The 24,323-nt window shown below is 39.4% G+C and overlaps 2 protein-coding genes across 2 annotated transcripts in view; one reads left to right on the plus strand and one right to left on the minus strand.

The window, feature by feature from the left end:
- The window catches only part of TMEM100 (transmembrane protein 100), a 369,211-nt gene that overhangs the window by 237,838 nt on the left and 107,050 nt on the right, over positions 1 to 24,323 (plus strand). The gene's annotated exons all lie outside the window — the stretch shown is intronic.
- ANKFN1 (ankyrin repeat and fibronectin type III domain containing 1) overlaps positions 1 to 24,323 on the minus strand; it is a 51,741-nt gene that overhangs the window by 9,810 nt on the left and 17,608 nt on the right. Inside the window, exons 5-12 of the mRNA XM_065735627.1 lie at positions 18,537 to 18,634; positions 17,271 to 17,361; positions 13,786 to 13,893; positions 7,864 to 7,963; positions 6,576 to 6,708; positions 5,888 to 6,004; positions 3,196 to 3,411; positions 912 to 1,078 (exon numbers count right to left, since the gene is read on the minus strand). Coding sequence (XP_065591699.1) covers positions 912 to 1,078; positions 3,196 to 3,411; positions 5,888 to 6,004; positions 6,576 to 6,708; positions 7,864 to 7,963; positions 13,786 to 13,893; positions 17,271 to 17,361; positions 18,537 to 18,634 — 1,030 coding nt within the window. The remainder of the gene's footprint in view (positions 1 to 911; positions 1,079 to 3,195; positions 3,412 to 5,887; positions 6,005 to 6,575; positions 6,709 to 7,863; positions 7,964 to 13,785; positions 13,894 to 17,270; positions 17,362 to 18,536; positions 18,635 to 24,323) is intronic.

Consider the following 24,323-nt stretch of genomic DNA (forward strand, 5'->3'; position numbering starts at 1 on the left):
TTCTTTCCTTTATTTCTGTGCCCACTGCTGTTGTGTTTGAGCAAATCCTCACTTGCTGCAGCCTGGGATCTTGCTGCTCTGCTGTCATGGTTGTACTTTCCATCTCATTACAGTATCTACCACAAGCTTTTAAAAAGCATGCATGAGAAGTGACAGCAGTGACAATCAACAGAAGGTTTCATTTCTGTGACAGGCTCTCTTGTACCTACTGGAGCCAAAGCACTTCCTGATATGGTTTTGCTTGACATATATCTGTTCTAGACCTGATAAACATAGGAATCATCTTTTTAGATCAAATCCTTAGTTCACCTTGTCCAGTTTTTAAGCCTTGAAAGCATCCAGCATCAAATGGTTAAAAATAAAGAAATAAGATGAATAATACACCTTAAACCTCAAGAGTCAGAAACTGTTATAAGCCCTGACAAATGGAAAAACATCTTCACTGGTACCCTGCAGTTCAATGGCTGATAGTACTTATCTGAATGTGCTGTTTGCTATGGATTAGAGTGAAAAAGTAAATAACACAAGAAAATACACTGAAAAATCACCAACACCCTGTGGTTAGTGCAGATCAGTGGAAAGGAGAACACTGAATTTACTAGCAGCTGAATCATGGGCTGCAGACTGTCATCTTTATATGACACGTATGAAGATGGTTCCCACCATGGAGGGTGTGAGTGACCACAGAATGCTATCCTTAGAAATTCATGGGCTTGTATGTATTTGTTTTGGATAGAACTTCAGAGTTGCTGGAATCACACTGGTGCACCTGTTTAGTTCAGCACTGATCTCTATGGTACACACCTGAGCCAGACTTTGCAGGCAGATACAATTCTTCAATGAGAAAACTGCATTAGACTTAAAAGAAATGTTCTCTCTCTGTATCTATCCATTTGTGTGTATCGACTCACCTGGAGACATTGCTGTTGTCTCGGATTTTGACATGACAGAGGACATTAGGCAACTTCTGCAACACAAGGACTTTGATTTGATCCACAGAACTGCAGAGTTTAAGGTAACCCAGATACAATCCAGGAGGAAGGCGCTGCTGACTTCGTTTGTGGTAGGAAAGTATGTCCTGTTTTGGGAGAAACAGTCTTACATAAAAAGCCTTTTTTTTTTCCTTTTTTTTCCACATAAGTCACAAATTTGGGATCAGAAAGCAAGAAATGTCTTTATAGCTGTCTTTTTTGCATCACCAGTGTTCACCAAGTACTTAAGCACATGCTGAAACATGGAAGTAATCTTCGGTAGTTGGGATGCCCTTGGACAACTTCCTACTTAAAGTCATACACAGGTTCTCAGAGCTCTCCACATCACGCAGCACTGGCACTATACACTGTTATTTCAACCTTCTACCACTGTTGTATTTAAATTAGCTTAAATAGCACCCATCACTGCACTCATCTGGTCACTCCAGCAGCAAGCTGGGTCAGAGAACCGTTTCAGCTGAAAAAACAACTGGCAAAAAAGCAGTTGTTTTTTAGCTGGCTAAATTCCCTGTTTCATTTCTGGTGTGTAGGTACACAGATAGAGAAGGGTGGCATTAGGACAAAGCTATCAGTTGAGGAAGGGAGGACAGAGGGGCCGCATAAACCAGCACTGGAACCAAAGAAATGCACGCAGATCTCTTGAAAACCTGTTTCTGTTACCCCCTGCTATCAACAAGATCTCTGTAAGGATGGGGGTTGGTGCTTTGCAAAGTTTAATCTATGACTGTGTTTTCTGAGCAAATATCTTTATCAACAACTGGAACTCAGAAAGAATTGATATTGATGGCATATTTACTGAAGCCAGGAGATGTTTTTAAGGCTACGTACAGCTGTCCCCAGGAGCTACCGAAAAAGGATGTCTGCTGCCATCCTGAGAAATGTGTGCCTCTGCAGTGGGTGAGGATTAAGACACCTGGCCTTACGCCTTTACTCTTGGAACCATCAAATTATCTTCCAGTGCTTTGCTTGGCTCTGACCAATGCAATTAGACCCTCATTTTCACAAGCACTTCATGAACAAAATACCCATTCGATGATTAAACAAGTAACACAAGAAAGGGTGGGCATTAGATAGGAATGTGTAAACCATTAGGGGAACATTTTTTCCACTAGGATCTCTGTGGAAATTTGATCAGGCCTGTATTTTGGGTTTCCTAATATAAAACTTTTGCCCAGATTGACATTTTTCTACACCTTTAACACATTTTAATACAGTAAATCTAACATAGATCAGGTAAGTTTTATTGTCTTTTGGAAATTTTTAATGTTCCTAAAATCTGGTAATGTATATTTTGATTCCATGTCAGTTTCTGGTACCAAAAGCACAGTCTCTGCCCAAGAAAGTTCCTCAGACCTGAAAATTAACCATGATAGCCATTGTCTAGCTGAAGTGACAAAAGAAGGGACTGAGATGACATTTGTCTTGTGGCACTTTGGGTAACTGTGCCAACTCATCTGGAGAGAAGAGAGAGATTGGCTACAGACATTTTCTGAGAAACAGTTGTTACCTACAGAAAGCATGTATGAATCTTTTAACTATACAAGATTCAGCAAGAGTTTACTGACTCTTGAAGGGCTGAAAACCCCTGGGTGTCAATGATGTCAACTGAACTGATAACTCTAGAACCTTCTGGGATCAATCCTTACCCTGGTTTGTTCTAAATATGAAGTCTAGGGGCATGTTATAGAGAAATTAAAGAAAAATCATGGTCAATAAGGAATTCTGTAGCAACTACACCAGGCAGCAAGGAACTCTGAACTTCAAATAACAAGTTTATGAAGTAGAACAGTAGATATTATACATAGATGCAGTGCCCAGGGTTATATGGAAAAATCTTATGGGGTATAGAAATTTTAAATGTCTTTATGGGCACTTACGAACATCCTAGAGAGGTTTAAATGCTCATAGCCCTTGCTAGGGAATGCTATAGCATGGCTTCCCAGGACTGATAGAAACAGCACCATTCTCTGCTAGGACTTTGAAGTAATTTCTTTCTAATGTCATGGATATTTTACATATTAAGGATCTGATCCCAGCCCCACTGTAAGTAATATAAGTCTTTTCTTTCAACGGGAGCCTTGCCATTAGTTTTATTGGGCACTGGATTAAGGCCTAAAATTCTACAAGAATCTTCCAAAATCAGGGCTCTGGCACAGGCTTTACAAAAGCAAATAACATATAGTTAAGAGAAGCAAAGCACTACCTGGATTGTTATGAGCAAAATGTCTAACGCTGTTGGCTCCTCTGGCGTTGAAAGGGATTTCCTCTGGCTTTGTATTTTGGATACTTGCATCCATTTGCCATTAAAAAATGAATAAAGACTCTCCACTTCTCTTATAGTAACGATCAGTATATTGCCATGCCGATCCTTGATTGGCTCGTAAAAAACTCTGCCTAAGTTGTGAGTTCCCAGCAAGTTCTAGAAAAGAAGAAAATTATAAAAGGAAAGTTATTTATTGCATATCAGGATGGAGCATTTTTTGACAGTTAACTTTATGCTCCTTGACATCAGACCTATTGACTTCAATGAAAACTAGTCACACTGCCTTTCTTGGGTGCTTGTCCTGCAGTCACATCACTCAGGGCCAAAAGGAGAAGTTATGTTAGTGGATCTCTCAGCATATTTGGCCCAGCAGTGTTCAGTGTAGTGTTTACCAGAGAATGTCAGACTGCTACAAGCCAATGCCTTTGTAAAGGGCACACTGCAAATTCACCTAGACCTCCTGACTGTACCCAGTTATGTAAAGGTAAAGGATGCTGTTTTCAAAAGCACTCAGTGCTGTTCTAGTGGTGATTCCTTTGTTATCAGTGAAGTGCTTCTGGTTAGAACTCGCTGAAGAGCTAGATGCATGCCCAAATGAGAGATGCAGTGCACATCACGGATACAAAATTCATACGGGAGACTTCAAATGTTTTCTGTTAGGATCATTAGCTGTAATCTCAATTTATTGTTCTCCATTTTAAATTGATGCTGAATATTTTCAGCAACAGAAGTGAAAGGTCCTCATATCTGCACTGAATGTAAACAGTTCTGGAGTGGAACTGCAGAGTGTGTTTGTGAAGGAACACAAAGGAATTTGAAAAGACACGGTCCCTTTTTCTTTTTACTTCAGATACCAAGAATGTGCTAGACAAACCAGCAGAAACTAACAAACTACCAAAGCAAAGCTCTCCAGGAAAATATGTGAGGATTAAAGAAAAGTAATTTTAAAAGACTCCACATAAAATACATATTTTGGTCAAAATCCCTTTCCTCACACAGAAAGGCATCTGCTTATAGGTGCAAACATACTCAGTCCAGTCACCAGCCACTGAAGAGATTCCCAGATGTCTTAAAGAAAAATGCCTAACATTTAAAATATGCTCATTACTTCAAGACTTTCAAGAGTCCTACAGCAAGCTGGGTAGGGATGGGGGTTGTTTAAAATGACAACTCAAATTCACAATTTAGCACGTCGTATGTTTAGGGAATTGGTTTGTCCACAGATGGACAAATCGTTGCAGGGAGATGTTCAGCCATCTCTTGATATTAAATTGAGTGCAATATAAGAATGTGTCTAGATGGCAGCAAATATTGTCACTGGTGGCTGTGTGTTGTGAATGACATTCCACACAAACAACGAGAGCACCAACTAATAGGAATTATGGCTAATTCATGTACTAAAAAAGTTTTGTGTCTGCTTTGCTTGGCATCCCATCACTTGTGATTTGTTTGTTTAGTTGTCTAGTGGTAACAGCAGGCGAAATTACAGTCCCTGTTGTCTCTGAATCCTCTGATCCAGTCCCTCAGCAGCTGTGTTATCACTGATCTTTTCCATTCTGTCCTAAATTCCTGCGGAGTCAGACTGTTAACTGCCTCGGTAAAATGTATTCAATCGTATAAACTTTATTGAGATGCTTCTATTGGTGGATCCCATTAGGCCACACACTGTTAAAGTCTGGCAGACCTGTGACAATTCCTGTATTCATCAGGACCAAACTAACAGAACAAACAATGAGGACAGTAAAGCTGCCAAAAATTCAACAGAGCAGTGTACCTTCTGGGCACATTTGCCATATTTCCATGCTCCTAGTTCTGCTCTTGCCATCTCTGGTAGCAATTAACACAAAGTAATCTTGGTTATCTCAAACTGCAGTGTGCTCACACTAACAATGCTCTCTGAGGGAGGGAATGAAACTGAGCTAACTGAAGGAGTATGTGCTACCTAGGCTGAGCTAACCACACCGGAGGGACCTTTCAGCAGATACAGTTAAAACTGTCTCTAGTGAGAGCTCAAAGGACTGGCAAGCAGCTGCTGCTTAGCACAGGTGGTCCTCCAATAAAGGTGCAGCAGGCTGGCATTCCATATATTTCGGGATACTTTGGGGAAATCAATCAAGACAGGTGGTTGCCCAGGAAGGCTATCCTTCGGTACAGCTTGCTTTGCCAAAAGATGTAAAACAAACCCCACACAGTTATTCTTAATAATGGCCACAAAGTATCTGGCTCTCATAGCTGCTATAAAACCGAGCTTATTGTGTGGACTGGCAATAAGAAGAGGGATGGCTGTATGGCTAATGCATGAGCCAAGCAATATGAAGATCTTCATTAATTCCGTGGCCGTGCCACAGTTTTCTGGGCACTTTAGGTGACTTCATTCAAACAAAGGGTAGGAGAGTGAGGTCCGCATATACTTTTTCTGTAAGGATCATGCCCACACCAGTATGAATTTATTTATTTTCCACAAAAGTAAATATTTAATGAAAGCAGTTGTCCCACTAGAAAATTCACGACCACGAAGCACATTCCTCTCAAGTTTTACAATACACTGTCACAATGTTGTTATAAAGTACAATTACTTCTAGAGGTCAGAAAGTCACAAAGCTAATAGCTGCAAAGAGGTGATGCAACCAACCTGTAGCTGTGCTGCTGCAGAAAGCATCTTTTGCCTGGCTTGAAGTGTTGTTGATGAGGAGATGGATATAGACATGTTCTGCCTCAGCCATCTGATATCATCCCACATACAAGACAACTGCAAAAATAGGCCTAGTTCAGTCAGCTTTTGTTCTCAGCATTTACAAAAGCAGAAATGAAACTAAAAGCATTACGGACTCTGAAAAATCAGTAGATGTTGTTCACCTCGAGTTTCTGTGGGTGGTAATAGTTGTCTAGATAAGCGGAAACAGATATCAAATCACACAGAGCTCATTCCGTAAACACTGTGCACCCATTTCAATCACTTTTTAGACTACTGAGTAAAATTCCTTTGCTGTTTCTTACTGTGAAGATGTCTTTAATGATGGCATAGCCATTATACCAACTTCAAAACATCTAATTGCTTTTTTTGGTCTCTTCCTCTAAACGTCCGTAAAATCTTTATGTTCCTAGTTAGCAAGCAGTGATACAGGATTGTACATTTAAAAGAGTTAATTGTGCTCTGACTCAATCAGAATTTAACCCATATAAATGCTGTGTGAAAATTACATTTTAACACGAGTAAACAATCATTTAGCATTTGAATGTATTTAGAATGGTCAGATAAGATTTCTGCATGGCTAGCAACACATTTTTAGAAGCAATATATGAAATCAGGTTCTCATTACCTTTGTGAACCACAGGAAATCCTGCATAATTGAACTACTGTGAGAGTCATCAATTTCCACAATTGGGATCTGATCTTCGTTGGTTACTAATAAATTGTCTTTGTAAAAAAATATAACAGATAAGTAGAGTCCCCTAGAGAAAAAAGGAACCACTGTCAAACAGCTTTCATGTCTGTTAATATCTGTGCCAAACTTTTGCTGCTGAATCATAGATTTTAAGTTCTGAGGAGGCAAAACAGATCATCTGATCTCAACTTTTGTGTTATATAGATTAATCAACTTCAGCTAGTGAATCCTGAAAAAAATATTTGGATGATGTGAGACTACAAGAATTTAAGGAATTATGAATCTGTGGAAGCCACTGACATCAACTTTAGTACAAGTTTTGCCAGAGTAAATAGTATACAATGGAGGGTTTATGCTCTCTAGAAATCAAAAATTCTACCAAAACTTTTAATCATTAATGGGCTTAGTTTTGCCCTCATTTACTTCAGAGCAAATCTGAAATAACTCAATTGAAATCAGTAGGGTTATTATGGATTTACATTAGTGTAATTGAGTGTAATTTGGCCAGCATATCTGCAAAACTGTTTATAGAGATCATTCCTTTCAATATTTACTCTTGCAATTAGTTGCATACATTAAGTAGTTGCCTTAGGGAATTTATAGACTCTGGAGAACTCTTCTGAAAGAATCAAACTCTTATCAAAATACAAAGAAGAAAAAGCAAACTGAATACTCTTGGCAATGAAAGAAGAAATAATCCAGCCTAAAAAACTTCCATTTGCTAAAATAAACTATCAAGGCAATGGGTTTTTTGGGTTGCACTGGGCTGCAAACCTAGCTAAAATCATTAGAAAGTTCTTGAGGTGCTGCTTGAGGCCCAATGAGATAGCAGTATCTATTAGAACACATCATCTGAGCTCTGCGTTTTTCATTATGAATGAAATAAATTCCAGTTTCCTTATTGAGCAGCAACAGAGGCTGCACTTAGCAATTCCTCCGTGACTGCACTGTTGTGCTTGCACCAACATTTTCCCATTGCAAATCCAACCCATTCCCAGTAGTAACCACCAAAGACTGCTAATGATTTCAGTAGGAACTGGAGCGTTATTTTCCCATCAGATGCATCAGTCTTGCATGTATGTAACTTCATCAGGTTTATTCAGACTGACTGCTGTTTCATTGGAAGCAGAATTTGCATTGTACATCTATTTTTAAGGTACTGTTCACTGTTACATAAAAGCAATAACTTGGAATGTTTGGGAGATAGAAATGAATGACAGACCGTTTCAGAGTCTTCACAAACTTGTTTGATGAATGAAAAAGGTGCTTCAGGCTCCTAGAGACCGACTGCTTGCGACCAGTGTTCTGTAATTTGGAACTTTCTAAAATGGAAAATAGAAACAAAACCATGATTTCGTGAAGTGCATCAAACTCACACTTGGTGAAATTGTTGGTTCATGCCTAGGACAAGTATAGCTTGAACCACGTGCTCAGGGTGGGTATAAATTTTATAAGTGGTCTCAAAAACACAAGAGGAGAATCAAAGCACCTGTCAACATTTCAGGATGATGTGATCCCTCAACATATGTCCATGAGACCTGCTTTGTGCCTCCAAGGATCTCTGGAGCAGCTCTCACAATAGAAGAGCAGCCTCAGAATTCAAATATTTGCCCAAAATTCTTTGGGGAAAAAAAAAGGGGGGGGGGGTTAGGTTTTATATAGTGCATCATTTTTCATTTTCGAGAAGTTGACTGTATGCCTTTCTCTCTTTGCTATATGTCTGAGATTTTCTTTAAGTAAAAAATAAAAACCTTCCAGTAGGAACTGAAGCTCTCAGGCTCTAGGAAAGGTCTGTGTCTACCTGTATAAGCAAGCAGTTTTTAGAAGATATGCCAATAGTGGTCAGCAGGGTTGCGTATTGATTTTGGTGCTGTCAGAAGTTGTTGTTTACATATGGCTTGTTGGAGGAATGGATCTTTAAAACTTAGGAAAAAAAAATCATCTGGTGTTTAATGTGATCTGTAGAGACAGAAAGAAAAATGTAGCTGTGAAATTTCATCTCAGTCTTCCAGGAGCTGTTTTCTCATTCTTTGAATGAATTATGGATACCCACCCAGATTGAGTTACCAAACATTTTGAGGAACAACCCTCTCCAGTGGGGAAAAAACACGACTCAAGAAAGCTTTTACAAGAAAACTGCTCATCTGCCTGGTTACATGTTTTCGGAGTAACATATTTCCTACTTACCTCCAGTGCAAATTAGAAGGTGTCTGTCTATTTCTCCCTAGCAAGCTCTAAGTTTGAACATTTAGAGAACATCTGAATTTGCTCTTGTCAAAACCCCATCTGTGAAAGCACTCCACATATTTTTAAATGATGAATAAATTTGCACTGCAATTTGCACATAGAAAACTACAAAGAAGACACATTGTTAGCATAATTACCACTCAGCTGAACAGCAAATACAAAGGGAACAAGGTACTGTTGGGAGTGAAATCATATGATTTAGAAGTATGAGACTTACTAGATCACCAAATATGTTGCCTTCCCAGTGCTAACTTTGTCTTCATGGCATATTCTCCAGTGCAGTGTTCGGTTTAGTTTAAATAGACTCATCTTAATCCATGACTGCTCCTTTGGTGCAACTGATCTTTGATTTCATTTTGGAAAAGCTCATTTGTTTTTCCTACCCATATCTTCTCAGATCACTTTTATTTTACTCTGTGCTTTTTTTTTTTTTCCAGTATATCACAGTAATGTAAACCAAATGCTACATGAAAACTCTTGTCTTACTATTTCCTTCTTTCAAAGTTAAGGCCGATTTAGAAATATGAGTTTCATTCTAATTTCAAAATTCTTATTTTTCTTCTATACTTGCAATGGAAGCGGAAGTTATTAAATGTGAAGCAACATAATGCTATACAAAACACCCAGAGACTGTAGCATTACCATCAGAGGGCACATGACAAAGGAAATCCATGATATTGGGCTATTCAGTGGTTTGGGTTTGGTCCCAAAATTTTTCAATCCCCGGATTTTTCAAAGCCAAAAGCAAAAGACATAACGTAAAAGTAGTTGGAGATTGTGAATTCTCCAGTGTTGCTGTTTGCTTTTGTTTTACATTATAGTATGTCTAGGAGCCAAAAAAGCATGGAACTGAGATTAGAAGATACTTCGGATCTACAGGAAATGCAACTTTAACAATCTGTTATTTAATTAACTCATGAATGACAGAGTAACCTTTATGCAACAGCAGCAGTAACAACGAAGTAAGCGGATACTGAGAAACAATACAAGACAGCTATGAGCTCTGTTAATGGCTCAGGAGCAAACGTATATTCGAAATCAGAGAATTTCCAGTAAATGAATTTAGATCAGAAGCATTCACACTTCGACCAAAATTGGCAATTACTCTATTTACCACATCAGCAGTTTTTCTCTTCTTAGGGTGGATGCATACGTGCGTCTTTGCAGTTCACTTAAATATGACAGGCACTTGAAAGCAATGTAAGTTGGTTGTGAGAAATAAGAAAGTTGCATGCTCCCACTGCTAGCATCCATCTGGGGTTTCTGCTCTAGAGGAATGTCTGTTATGCCATGCCATTTCTTTGAGGAGGAAGATCATCTGGAATTCTTTGTCCTATCACTAGACAAGCGGGTGCCTCTTCTCAAGTGGGGCAGATGTGAAGTAAATGGAATTACCTCAGTGCAAAATTATCTGAGGAGTAATCTTAGCCCCATAGATCAGACAGTCTGTGGAACAACTAAATATCACTAACGGTAACACTGAATAATGAAGCAAATTAGTAGGAGAGGAGCTAAATCCCATTGAAATCCTAGCAGAGGGCATAAAATAGGGTTTAGAGTTTTTATTAACAAGGATGAAAATACATGAAATAGCTGGAAACTTCCACAAGAAAACTGTAATCACTTTCAAGTACCATAACTTTAGCAGTGCAAACAACTGACATTGGAATAACGTGCACAGAGACAGAATTCCATGCAGAAGTTAAAGGTGTCCATAGCCAGCAGATACTGAGTTAGCTTAAGGCCATTACAGACTCCACGTTACCCCAGCAACGTTACTGGATGGTGTATTTTGGAGCACAGTGTCATGCTCAACAATTGAGATTGCAACTTCAATTTCCTATCTGAACTTCTCAGCCCACGGCCAGGTTCTCCAACCTGTTTTTGTGTATTCTCATTGAAATAAAATCTAAACTTTTAAAATGCCTCAGGGAATAAGATCTCATTCTCTTTGTTAAACACAATAAAAATATGATCCCAGATTGTGGATCAAATTATGATTAGAACATTTTTATTTCAGTGAATCTCTAAAAAAAAAACACATTTCAACCAAACTTCAGAAAGAAAATACCTAGTAAGCATTTTACTGAAGAGTTGAGTTCCTTTCTTAATGAAGCATCACACAATTGCTTAATCCACTCAGAACTGCTTAAGAAGAATGATCTACAGGAAAAAAAATACTTAAAAAATACATTTGAAGTGTTGCCAGAACACACAATTGTAGTAATTGGGTTATGATAGTCTGTGGCACGGTATTATGAAGACAAATGGATGACTGTTGTTTGTAATCATCAGGGTTTTCCAGAAGATTAAACATATGAAAGCAAAGCTTCCTAAGTAATTCCCTAAGAGATTTCAGCATATCACAGAGCAGGTTCAAAAGCAACAGCTGATCTAATTCCAAAAGCTCTTAAACTCACTGTACGTTCCAGTATTCTTCCTGGTATTTTTGTAAGCTTGTTTTCTTCAGGCCCTGAAATGCAAAGCATGGGGCAAAATGCAGGCTTTGGTGCAAAGCCTGAATGAACAGACGTGAGCAAGAGATGTGTGGAATCTGGGCAATTTAACCCTCCCAGATCCCTAGCATAGAACCTTGTTCTTATATCTCCTTTTACCCGTATCAGCCAAATAATCTCAGCCATTTTAGATTGATTATCCTTTCCACTTTTTTCACCCCCTCTGCTCTCTTCCTCTGTTCTCCTTTGGCCAGCCTGAGCAGCAGCATGCCTGGGCTGTCCCGCAGGGGATCACTTAGTGGGAAGCCAAGGGGACAAGGCTTCAGGTTTGAATCCGTCTCTGTATTCACCTCTTGAATTCACTGTGGATCAGTGCCTCTATGCAGATTCAGTGGTATTCTTCAAACAGTTTCAAGCTATTTACTCACACCTCTAAAACAAATGAGGAAAACAGAAGCTACAATGTGTACTGACAATGAGAGGAATGTGGTAAAGAGGAGCATGGTAAAGTCTGGTTAAATACCAGGCCAGGTCCTCGGCTTATATAGAGCAGCATGTCCATGCTGATTTCTGTCCGTGGCAGTTGAAACAGGCTTCTGTCTTACATGCACCAAGAGCAAAAGTTTACTGGGGCTTTTCAGTCATTACCAATAGCTTATCTCAGATCCTCGATCAAACTTCTCAGATTTCACTGAGATTGACAAATAACAGAGTCAAATTAATGTCATAATTCTTAATTTTTCTGCTGTTATTTTGTCTTGATATTTTTTATCAAATTCCTCAAAGACAAGGGATTGACATAAGTCATATATTTAATGTAAGTTCCAAAGGCTTTTCTCTTATGTTATAAACTTGATTTATCCAAAATATAGTACTGTGTAATGTTAACATTACAAGCAGTTGGAGACGAGGGTGCTGCTCTTGCTGATTCCGCAGTGTAGTACTGCCATATGTAAGTTCCCACATCCTCTTTCTGACACATGAGAAAATGTTCTGAGCTAGACAGATTCCCTATATTGTTGTTATTTATTATTTAAGCATAAGGAGCTTGGAAATCAGTAACAGAGTTGTCTGTGCTTCGCTTTGAGACTGGAGTTAATTTCTGAAGCGCTGGAATTTTATGAGAACCAGGTACTGGTGTCAAATTCTTAAAAGAAGGAATTTTCTGCATGTTTATAGCTGCTTCTTTTCTGGACTGGTATGTCAGTAAAACAATTGATTCTAAGAATATTCTCAGATGTTCCATCAGTTATTCCCTGTTGACGAGGAAGGTGGCCTGAAAGACCTGAGAAATGTACTACCTTCAGAAGAGAAACACTACCACGGATAAAGACTTCTTGAATAGCATGAAAAGCTATGTAAGAGATAGAATATATCATCTGTATTTTTACTACCAAGGCCACCTGCAAGTGATAATGTTTGCATGAATTTTAATTAGGGAAACAACATTTTCTTGCAGCATCTCCTTTCCCTTTCCAAGCAACATAGCCGAATAGTTTTAGTTGCCATGGTTACAATGGCTTGTGGCAGACTGTGGATCATCACGACTGTGATGTATTTGCACATAAAGAACAAAGGTTGCATCTTTCCATTTATCCAGATGATTTGAGGCCTAAGTATTTCTATGATTTTAAATCAGTTGATGCAGTCTGAAATAACGGCCATGCTAAGTGATGAAAAATGAAAACATCATGGTAGTTCAACTTTTCAGTTTAAAATAAGTTCCTTTGCAATGAAGCATTATTCCAGTTAGAGGTTTATTTTAAGAAAATAAATAGCACTTTTCAACAACCCGTATAGAGCAGGAGTTTTTATATATTCTTTAAAAAGAATGCCAAGCTGTTGCCTTGGCTCTTGAGCTATTAAAGGCACAGTCTGTTTCTCATGAATGAAGAGCAAAGAGCTGGCTGAGATTCGAACTCTCTCCCAGTTTTGATCCATTCTATTTGAAAATGTAGCAATCTTATCTTCCCACTGCATTGTGCAACTATTTTTCATTATAGATTGGCATCATATCCAGTGGAGTACTTAGTGTCTTCCATTTGGAGGCAGCCAAGTCCCTTTTTTTGATCCAAAACAGTTGTTAACTCTCTAAAGTATTTCTTTATATTAAAAAAATAAAAGAGAGATTCTTGAAACATTTTAGCAGAATCCTGCATAAAATTTACTTGTAGGAAAAAACACATCAATAACTGCACGGGGTACAGAGGGAGAAAGGGTGTGTCTGTGCTTGTGTACATTCTTGCTTTCAGATGTTTCCATCCAACTAATTTCAAGGGTTAAGAGCGAGATAGTAAGCTAAAGTGATTCCAGATGGGCCAATATTAATATCTTTCTTTTCCTGATGAATGAGAAGGTATGACCTAGTTAGAAAACTGCTAAAATTACAGGCGCCACAGAGGCTTCAGCTGGTGCCCTACCACATAGATATTTATCCTTACCTCTGCAATTATAATGCTGATGAGCTGCTCGAACCTGCTGAAGGAGACGTTCCAGGGCCTCAGTGTGTCCCCTGTGCCGAGGCTCTCTTCCACTGCAGTCTTTCCAGTCTATTGAAGAAAGGAAATAAACAGAAACGAAACACAAAGTAGTAGGAGAAGATTTTAAAATAGTCTCTTGCCTCTGCTATTTCTTGGCTGCAGCGGAGGCTTAAATCTGGGCATGGAGAAAAAATGGCAGTTGTTTTAAGTCTGCTGTTGTCACTTGTACAAGAAGCTTCCTTTGCTTTGTGCCAGCTACATAATTAATCATAATGATAATTAACGAAGAGTACACAATCAGCTCCCAGAAGCTCCTGAGGTGGCTGACTAGACAATGGCTTTTGCAGTACATAAATGGCTTCTGTTGCTGTAGCATCAGTGCTGTGCTCAGCCTCTTCTGTACTGACATCTCCATACCTTGCTAAGATCACAGTCCTGCTCCTCCTGTGTTTTGTTGAGGCACAGTGAGGCTAAATGATTTTCCTACAGTTATGTAGGAAACTGATCGAAAAGCACAGAATGAATGTCTTCCTAGAACCAGAGGTTTCTCTGCAGCCTCTTAATAAAAGCACTTCTGAAAATGCCTGAGCACCGAGGCCTGAAGGAAGGCTGGCAATTCCTGCCCAGGCATTGTCAGTCTGCTCAGCACTGCACTCATGAGGCAAGAAGCTGCGATTTCTGTCCCACACCCTCTGAACCTACAAAGGACTTTGTTCTCACTCTTATTTGCCATTAGCTGAAATCCCAGTCTTGATTTTAAAAAGCAGACAACCCTTTCACAAACAAGAGGGTGAAACTGTCTGTCGGAGAGGAGTTACTTTATTCCACATTTGACTCTTTCTCACATAGTTATAATTAAAAAATATTACACTACAGTTTTCTGTGTAATGTAATAGTGGATCGGGTTATTAAGAGCTCTGCCTCAAAGGGAGGCTTCCATCTTGCAGGCACAGAGGCCACATACAAATTCACAGCCACCAGCAAACATTTTGCTCACTCACTAAATATGCAGTTCTAGTTTCTAGTGCAAGTTCAGTTAAGCATTCCTTCCAAAGGACTCACTATGCCAGGGATATAAATATATATTTGCTACCATTTAGTATAGCAGCTAGAGTGGTGGTAAGCCCCATATAGGGTGGGAAGAGAAGACAATTGCTATCCTGATAGCCCGTGGGCAGTTGTAACAGCTGCAGTGTGGCTATCCTGCATGATGTATGCTTTTGCAGAGCTCAAGAGCCAGCTGCATTTATAACTCACGTTGGGAGGTCAGTTCTCAGATCTCCTTTGGCAGCCAAGAAGAACCAAATGGAATTCAACGATACCAAAATGCTCCAGGTCATCAGACCCGTAAGGTTTAGAACAACCTCGTGGTTTCTTTGTCTAGGTGGTTCCCAAACTTAAAGACCCTCCAGACTGCTGACTGCCTTCAAAATGACATGGAAATCAGATCAGCTTCCCACATGGTCCATGAATCACGTCAGTCAATAAGCCTAGAAATGTTACTATCCACTGTGACTTTGCAGAGCATCTGCAGAACGCCAGGCACAGTCTTCCAGGCAGTTACTGTTTGTGAGGGTGAAACAGGACAGTGGCAAGCACTCACCCATGCTGCAAGGATAATTCTCTGAGGATATCACTGACTTTTGATGCTCTGGGATAGGACTGGATCCAGATTAGCCCTGGAGCTCTCATTTACCTAGCATATTCTAGCTGCCATCGCGAACAACTTTGTGCTTAATGTATTCACATTGAATTTTTACCTTAGGGCCATATTCCTTAATAGAACATCGCTGTAATTTCAGGTTGTTGCCTTCTTGCCAAGCACAAGTCTGCTAGCTTTCAAAACAAATGGTGAAGGCAGCCGCATGGATAAAGGTCTGCCCTTGGTAACTGCACCAGTATCCTGTCTGTCAAGCTAGAATTCTGATATTAATACTACTTGATGAAAAGATTTTACACTTAGGTTGTGAGCATCTCACTTGCTGAAAGCTTGAGCATGTGACACTAAGAGTACCCGATGGAAATACCACACTGCTGCTGGCTATCTGTATACAGAGAGCTGAGCCTGTCTAACGCTTCCGTGTTCACCAGCAAAGCAAACATATATTCGTAGCCACATCCACTGGAATCTGAAGCAAAACTTCCCTCACATCCCAAAGCTTTGGAGCTGTCATGTACTGTCAGGTAAATAACAGCGGGCAAGAAATAGATGGGGAAACAATGCAATGCACTCAAAGCAAATGTTTGTACCACACATAGCTGCAGCTTGAGATACAACCAGTGTTGCCAGGAGTGCCCTGCTCTTAGGGAATATTTTGCTGAATAACTGCCAGCTGCTGCAGAAGAGTCTTGTTTCTCAACTTACATCAGTTCTAGATTTGCGGGGCCAAATCCTGTGTACACACCCCGGAGTATAGTCAAGGTAATTGCACGTCACTAAATTATTCAGTACAACTCCGTAGTAGAGTTATCTGCATATCCAAGAGGAGAATTTTCTGCCATTATAGAAGCATTGTTGTTTCCAAAGAGAATATTTCTCTAGCCTGGGCTAGACCCTGGCTTCACTCTGTGTTAAACGAGCAAAATTTTAGCAAAACAGGACAGTGATACTGCAACAGCTTTGATTATCCCACACTCTCTATGACCACCGTTGCTTAATTTTCTCACATTAGCATTCAAGGTTATTAAAATGTTACATTGGCCTAATAAAAACAAGTGCTAATGCAATAAAATGAAAAGTCCCACTTTACTGCACCAATCAATACATGGGAGGCTGTAACATACTGAGCCAGCTCAGCAATGAGCACTAAGTCTGGCAAAGTGTCTAACAATAGAATCCAACTACAGTAGATTAATAACCACAAATGAATATTCGCACTGAGTCTGAGAAAATCTGCCATGAGTGAAACAGAAGAAAGGCTTTTGGACACGTCTGGAACATTTTTGTGCTTAAGGGCTGGCTCCTACCAACGTATGTGACATACTACAGTATTTTACATACTGCATGCATCCCACAACTCCACCAACTTCAAAACTGGAAACTACAAGAATGGTTCAGTGAATAGAATCGATATCTACAACACTACAAGTCAGAATACAAAACTATGTATGATGTGTGTAAGTATTTTGCTTCCAGCAGTTCAAATTTAAGTTCTGATCCATTCATGTGCTGACAAATGAAGTACCATACAGCAGAACTCTACTAAAAGAAGTGAAGATCAGAAGGTAAGAAAAATAAATATACAAATATAATATTACATATCCCTTTTTTCTTTTTTTTTTTGTTGGGGAGAAGTTGTTGAGTTTTATTTATTTTCCTTCTAAATGACACCGTAATTAAATCATGAACTGCACTGTACTTGTCATCTTCTTTTCTTCTAAGAGTGAGGAATTCTGGAAAAGCAACATGAATAATCAAACTGGGAGCATGAACAAGCTCAACCTACTTGAAGGAGCAGCACATGCAGGAGTAGATCTTCGTGGAGGTCCCCATCCTCTCATATTGTATGCTGAAACATGAATGTAATACCTCTGGCCCTGCAAAAGGCAACAACTGGAATCAAAACTGGCACTTCACTCGAAGTCATGGCTGTAATAACTGGAGAGTAGCTCCTTCAAAACTGCTTTCTTTGAATATCTTGTAAGTAGCTTTCTGGGGTGCCAACCAATGCACCATGAGCTACAGAAAAGTTGCACAAAGATTACAGGGCAGGTGATGTGCAGAAGGTCAACAGAACACATCAAATATGATTGACAAATTGCGATCTCTCCTACCAAAGCAATGCCCCAGGAACTCTTGGAATCAGACTTCAAGAATAGAGAAGTCCCATTTCTCCTGTAGCATTAGTCTTTCTCTGAGCATGGTAACTGAAGAAGCTTTGTTTGGCTGTCACTGAAATCAGTCAGACCTTTATCATGGACTTTGATGTGTAAATTTATGCCAGTGGAAAGGGCTTCTGAAAGTTCAACTTTTTGTTTACAGATGTCATATACTTTGGATACTATGACAAATGCACCTTAATCACTGCTCTCAACGTGTGCCTAAGAAATGGACTGTGCAAGCTTGCTTGATTTTAACTTCATACCAGTTACTTTGTTTTGTTGTTGGAAAATGAAGAACAGAGGAAATGCATACCGTGGCTCTTTGTGAATCCAAATTTGCTTGAACAAACAGTGCTGAACAGCCAGCAGGAAGAAGGTGTTCAGACACATGGTCAAAACTATTCTGCTTGAGAATACATGTGAATATTTATCGATTCTCTCAGTTGCTGACCCACTTCTTAGCAATGTAAAACATGTATATGAAAATAAAACAAAAATGAAAATGACTGCCATTAACTATGTGTTCCTGAAATGAGTAGAAGAGAAAGAGCAGTTATTTTAGTTATCTGTCATCAGAGTCAGGACTAGAACTTTCACGAGCCTTTGATCTGCACTAAGATTACCCTGTGATCCAGAAAACAGCGGCTTTCATTCCAGTCTTTTTGGCTCCATCCTAAGCATGCCAACTTATAAAACAGTTCATGCTGTCTGTCTGTTCCTTTGTGAATTTCTGATCATGGATACCAGACATATTATGCTTAATGACTGGAACTTCTGAAGAAAGGCACTCTGCAGTTGTTACCAACAGCCAAGGATGCAAATTATCAGTGTCTTTTTATCACTGGGGCAGCAGAGGGCATCAAGATCTAAACGAATCATTTGGCACTTACTGTTCTGAGACCTGTGATGGTGCACCTCAGCGACTGAAGATTATCCATAATTATTTCACCAACCAATGGAGAAAAGTCTTCTGAACAACTCCATTCCACTAGGAAACAAACAGCAGAAGCGTACTGAGTCAGATAACAGCCCAAGAAAAGGAATAAAAGTACTTCACAGGTTAACTTTTCTCCTACCAGTTTACCATTCCACGTGGACACTGAAAGTCATGCTCAGCAATAATGTTTAGGAAAACTTTACACAGTAATTAAATTATAACTCTGTGTATGAGAAAGAAAAGCAAAATATTGCTCAAAAGCTTTTCAGGAAAGAATGCTTAAAAGCACCCTGCAATACAAATTACATTCAATCACAATTTGCTCTCAGCTAAACAATTTCCTTTTAAAGAAAGGGAAGCAGTGGAAAAGAGTAGGTAAAGGATTTGGACCTGCTAATTCCATTAGGCAGTTTATATATCCAAACCAACAAAAAGCACCGTTCTGCAATTGTGTCTGCATATGTAGGCATAGTCGGGCTCCACAGGACCACAAAACTCTGATCACCTACTCCTGGCAAATCTGTATAGAAATATCCTTTTTGGATTAGTTCCAGCACTCACAAGAGTCTCTTCATTGATTTCAGTGGGCTCTGGCTCCCTTGTCCAAGCCTGGTTCTGCAGCAGTCATTGAAATTACACAGCTCCACAAGGGCCTATTAAATTTTATCCACTTTTGAAGTGAATTAAGTGGTGCTGGGCTGGCACATCCCTCCCAACCTGCCCTGAATCACAGAGGGTGCCTTCACCAAAGCGTTCCCATCCGTTTGTACCAACCATTGATATTCCTTCTTAAGGGGTATGAACTCAGCAATCCTGCTGTGAGCGTTCTTCCTTATTCCTTGCAAAAATGAATGCAAGAAATGAAAATGACCATGAAGAACTACCTCACGGTTTTAGGAAAAGGATATGTGCAAAAGGGGAACTGATGGCTGTAGATAGGAAAACAACCTTTCAAATTATATGTTAGCAATGACAAGAACTGTGGTTAGAGTTAAGGTTCGTCCCAGAGTTGTACTTCTGGGCTTTACTAGCTTGTGTCTTCAGACTCAAACTTCCAGGAAGACCAAACAAAAACAGTGAAATTCATCTCTACATAAAAATACAGGAAAATCCCATCACTTTTCTGGATTTACAACTAAGCAGACAATTCTACCAAAATATTTTCCCTAAAGATTCAAAAACTAATTTATAGATACCTTATTTGCATATTTATCAGAGCTGGATTCTGCAATTTAAAGATGACCAGAAAGTGTATGTATTCTAATTGCAGCACATGGATGTTTTATCTTCTCACCGTGTCGTACTGGCATTTCACATTAAAAGAACAGATATTTTTTCTCAGCATATACAACATTTAAATGCCAACAAGTTTTTTTAGATTAGCCAGATACCGATAGCAAAACAAATTTTTCCTCTCTTCCAAGGCAGTCCTTTCCTTTGACTGCTGTTTGTGAATGCTTAGCATGTTCAGCAACGTTTCTGTATTTGCTGAAATGAAAAGGATATTGGTTTTGTCTTCCACTTCTGAACCTCATCATGTATATTTTTCTTACTCTCCTTGGGTTTTAAGTATCTAATTACTGCCAACCTTAATGGGAGTTATCTCTGTACATTAGTATGAAAATGTAGAGACTGTTACTGTACCATGTTGTAGGTTTTTGTTGACGACTTAATTATAGCAGTGCTTGTAAGTGCCATTAAACTTGATGGCCTGTCAGAGTTTCCATTATAAACCACGAGTTTTCAGGGTTTATAACTCTGCTATATTAAATCATTGAGGACATTGTGTACATGCTGCAGACTTAGACATTCTCTATTTTCCAGAAGGATAAATGAGAGAAACCCTTCTTGAACTGCTGAGCATGTTACTAACAGTCGTGCAGTCACTTCAGATGCCATTTTTCTCTTTGAAGGTATGTAAATCAAGACAGCATCTCTCAAGACAGATTCTGCCAGCATATCCTGTCTTCACTGAAATCCCAGGCATGACAGTGTGTTTCTCAGCATGAAGGGCTTCTCAGCATGAAGAGCAGTGGCAAGGCTGTGCTTTATCACAAAACAAAAGCCACAGGTGAAATAAGCAGCTTTAAATTCCCTTGGAGTTGCTGAAATTTTATGCTGTTCTATGGACTGGAGAGTGCCTGGACATAAACTAGCTCTTCAAGAGGCACAGTTAGGTCTGAGAACCTTTCACAAAGCACTACAACCTATACTTGACACAGATCTCCTCCTCAAACCTTCCACTTTTATTCTGTCCTTTAGAAAAATGCCTGTAATATTTAGAAAGCACAGTGCTCTATCTGAAGAGGAATTAACTGCTTTGATGTAAGTGGGAGTGCCAGTGCTGTCCTGAGGTCCCAGTGAGGGCAGGCTGTCCTCCAGAGCTGCTCAGCCAGGCTCCCTTTGTGCTTCTGGACGTGCAGCCAAGTTATGCCAGCATTTTGCACTTATTTTTGCAGCTTATTCCCTGCTGGCTGAGGCCCATGAAATTGAAAGTATGACATTAAGAATATATTAGCTCGTGGAGCAGCTTATGGTTATCATCATGATTGAGAAGCCTCTTTTTAGAGGATATTTACCTAACGAGGTGACATATACACAACGTTACTCAAAATTAAATTTTCAAATATGCCCTGCCTCCACTCCCAACAGAAGTTTCTGTCAATGAAAAGAACATATATTTTTAACAACTCTGTGGGAATAGTGTCTTCTTTTTCCTCTTGTTTTGAAGTGTTACTGAAAACATAGCGGCAATTCACCAGATTAAAATGTTTAAACCTTTGGACACATTGAGGCACTGCTATCTTTGACATCACAGCATCCTCTGACTCACGATACCATGATATAGGCAATTGTTTCTTGCATTTTCTGATTCTGAAGAACAATGTAGAGCTACTCATCTTGTGATGGGCCTGGATCTAAAAACGAAGCAACTGTGTGGGTTAGCAACCCAGCATTCAAGAAGCGTTTAGATGAGGTGCTAAGGAATTTGATTTAGTAGCTTAGTGGGCAGGGATGGTGATAGGAGGATGGGTGGACTAGATGATCTTGTAGGTCCTTTCCAACCTAATGTATCTATGAATCTATGGAGACATTGCTAAAGCCTTGCCTGCTTTCTAAGAGAGAAAGTGCTGGAAGAGGCTGTTGTGGTAATAAACAAAAATTAACAACTGTCTGTGTAACTAAAGTACTTGGTACTTTAAGAAAGAACAAAAGGCTGGCTACCCTCAGCACTTTAAAAGTTCAATATAAAAATACGCAAGTCTTAAAACCTGAAGATGAAGAGGGTCCTTTGTAAATGCCCAGGAACAAGAGCTGGTCTTGTAGACTGTACCAACTGTGCTGTAAAGGACCTGAAAGCTGTTGGGTGAATTAAGGATGGAGCATGTTCCAGTCCTGTTCTGAACACCCCAAAGGCCTGCTTTGTCGTGAACTCTGAATGTCTTCGCTGTTGCGGCTTTCCATCTGACACTTCACGTTATGTCAGAGCAGGGTTTTTTTGTGTGTTTAATATATTGGTGACTATGTGTTTTAATGAAGGTGCCCTGTATTCCAGAGCTAGCGAATGCACGATGTGTTGCTGCGGTCGCCAAGATAAGTAGTAATTTTTAAATAAACAGCAGTATAAACAGTTACATAAAACTCATGTAAATTGCTGGCACATAATTTTAGACTGGCTTAAGTTATGTAACCTACTTGTGGCCAAGTCGTGTGTGCCTTTTTTTTTTTCTTCTTCTTTTTTTCTTTTTAATACTCAATTCATGCACTTCAAAATAAAGGAGCAGTTTTCACCTGTTTCTTTTCTATTCAGCATATTCCTGTTATATTGAGTGTACCTTAAAAGAAAGACTGGCAGACAGATAAGGGAAAAAGTGAAAGTGCAAAACACCTCGCAGACCTTTTGTGGAGTCATTCAGGAAAACACCTTCCCCCTGCTAAAGTAAACAGCCCAAGCCACTGTAGAATTTGTCACTTCTCTTGGCATTTATTTTGCTTGCACTTAAATTATTCACTGAATTGCTGAGTAGATTAATTAGACCCAGGGACATGACTTAGGCTGTTAATCTGATAGGGTCTACTGAATAGTGTACTGAGCTGGAATTCTGGTTTTTACTCTTGCATTTACTACTGACTTGCTGTGACTTTGGAGAAAGCATTGTGCCGCTACGACATTTAATCCGGACTCTTAATGCGGCAAGGATTCTCTCCTTTCCCTTCCTCCCTGTGTCCAGGGCCCAGGCTGAAGGACTCTGTGATCCTAGCTTATGTTCCCAAGGGCCTCCAAACAAATAATTGCATTGTTCAACAGCTTCCTTTGAAATGTAAAACTGAAGGAGAGCCCTAATGCCAGAAATCCCTTTATGCTATCTTTCGCTGCCTGCTGATCTCTATGAAGTAATTATAACAATTTACACTTATAATGTCTTAACAAGTTGAGGCAACAAGGCAGTCAGGAGGAACCAGTTTACTGGTGTACACAGCATTATCAGCTCACACAGAAAACAATATTCTTGATTTTTTCTGCAGGTTTTGTGTGTTTAGTCAGATCCTCTCAGCTGCACTGAGCTGGCCTTCCCAGGTTTAATTTTAAAAATAACTCAATTTTTGCAGACTTGGGTTCAGGCTTTCTTTATGCTTCTCATGTTTTGAAATTCTGCAAAGAATGAGATCAAGAAGACAAGTTAGATCAACTGCATAGAGTACTTGCAGAAGTCTCATAGTACTTCCATTAGGAAAAGAAAAAAGTTTGGCAGAGAAGTTTGTATGTGTTCCTGTGGATCTGTTTTTCTGCACAAAGGGTACAATCCATCCATTAATGCACATTCAATTACAGTATCTGAAATAGGTAGAACTCTGTTTGGTTAGAATGTAGGAAGGGATAATATTGGTTAGAAAGCCACAATGCAACTTGTCACTGTGATAACAACCAGGTTTTGTGTCTCAGTGTTCCTACGACCAACACAGCACACTCTGGCTGTGGAAAGAAAAGTGAGAGAAAATACACACTTGAGCTGTGAAAAGAGACTGGAGAATAAATGGGGTTCTTACGCAAAGGCTTCACATCCTAGGAAGGTACAGCAGGCTTGGCTCTGATCTTATGAATTTCCACTCCCAGTGGATACGTTCCACTCATGTAATCTGTGTAACCAAAGCCAGTGGGGAGGTTTATGAAAGTAAGGACAACTCACTTGTGTGAAGCATGCATGGCTTAGGTTCAGCTTCTTCTCAAACCATAATACATTAAAATCTAATTAATAATGACTGGTTGGGTAAATGCAAACAAAAAGATAATCTATCAAAATCTACAAGACAAACTGGAACACTGCAAAGCACTGTTAACCAAGAAGGTAAATACACAAACCCTAATTCAATTAATCTGCTTAATGGGATTGCACTGGTTTTCTTCTGGTCCTCCTGTAATATATTTTTAAAGAGGAACATCATTGAATAGAGATGTTAATTACTAATATTTATAACCTTTATTTCTTTATAAATGAATCCCTACATTAACTTAAGATAATTCATCTCCCCCTATCACTAAAGCCAAGTGTCACTGGAAAAACAGTCTTGTTTTTACTTAATTTAATTTATTACCAGTTGCCAATTAATCTAATCAATTCAGAGAATTGAGAAGGGATAAAGCATTAAACACTTAACACGTAACCTCCCCCTTTGCTAGTCTCCACTTGTTTCTACAGGAGGGAGCAATGGTGTTCCCCATCGGTTTTGGTGCTGGCTG

The sequence above is a fragment of the Cyrtonyx montezumae genome, unplaced genomic scaffold (genome assembly GCF_038088225.1).
Source record: "Cyrtonyx montezumae isolate F1298 unplaced genomic scaffold, pur_monq_1.0 scaffold_19, whole genome shotgun sequence".
Taxonomy (NCBI): domain Eukaryota; kingdom Metazoa; phylum Chordata; class Aves; order Galliformes; family Odontophoridae; genus Cyrtonyx; species Cyrtonyx montezumae.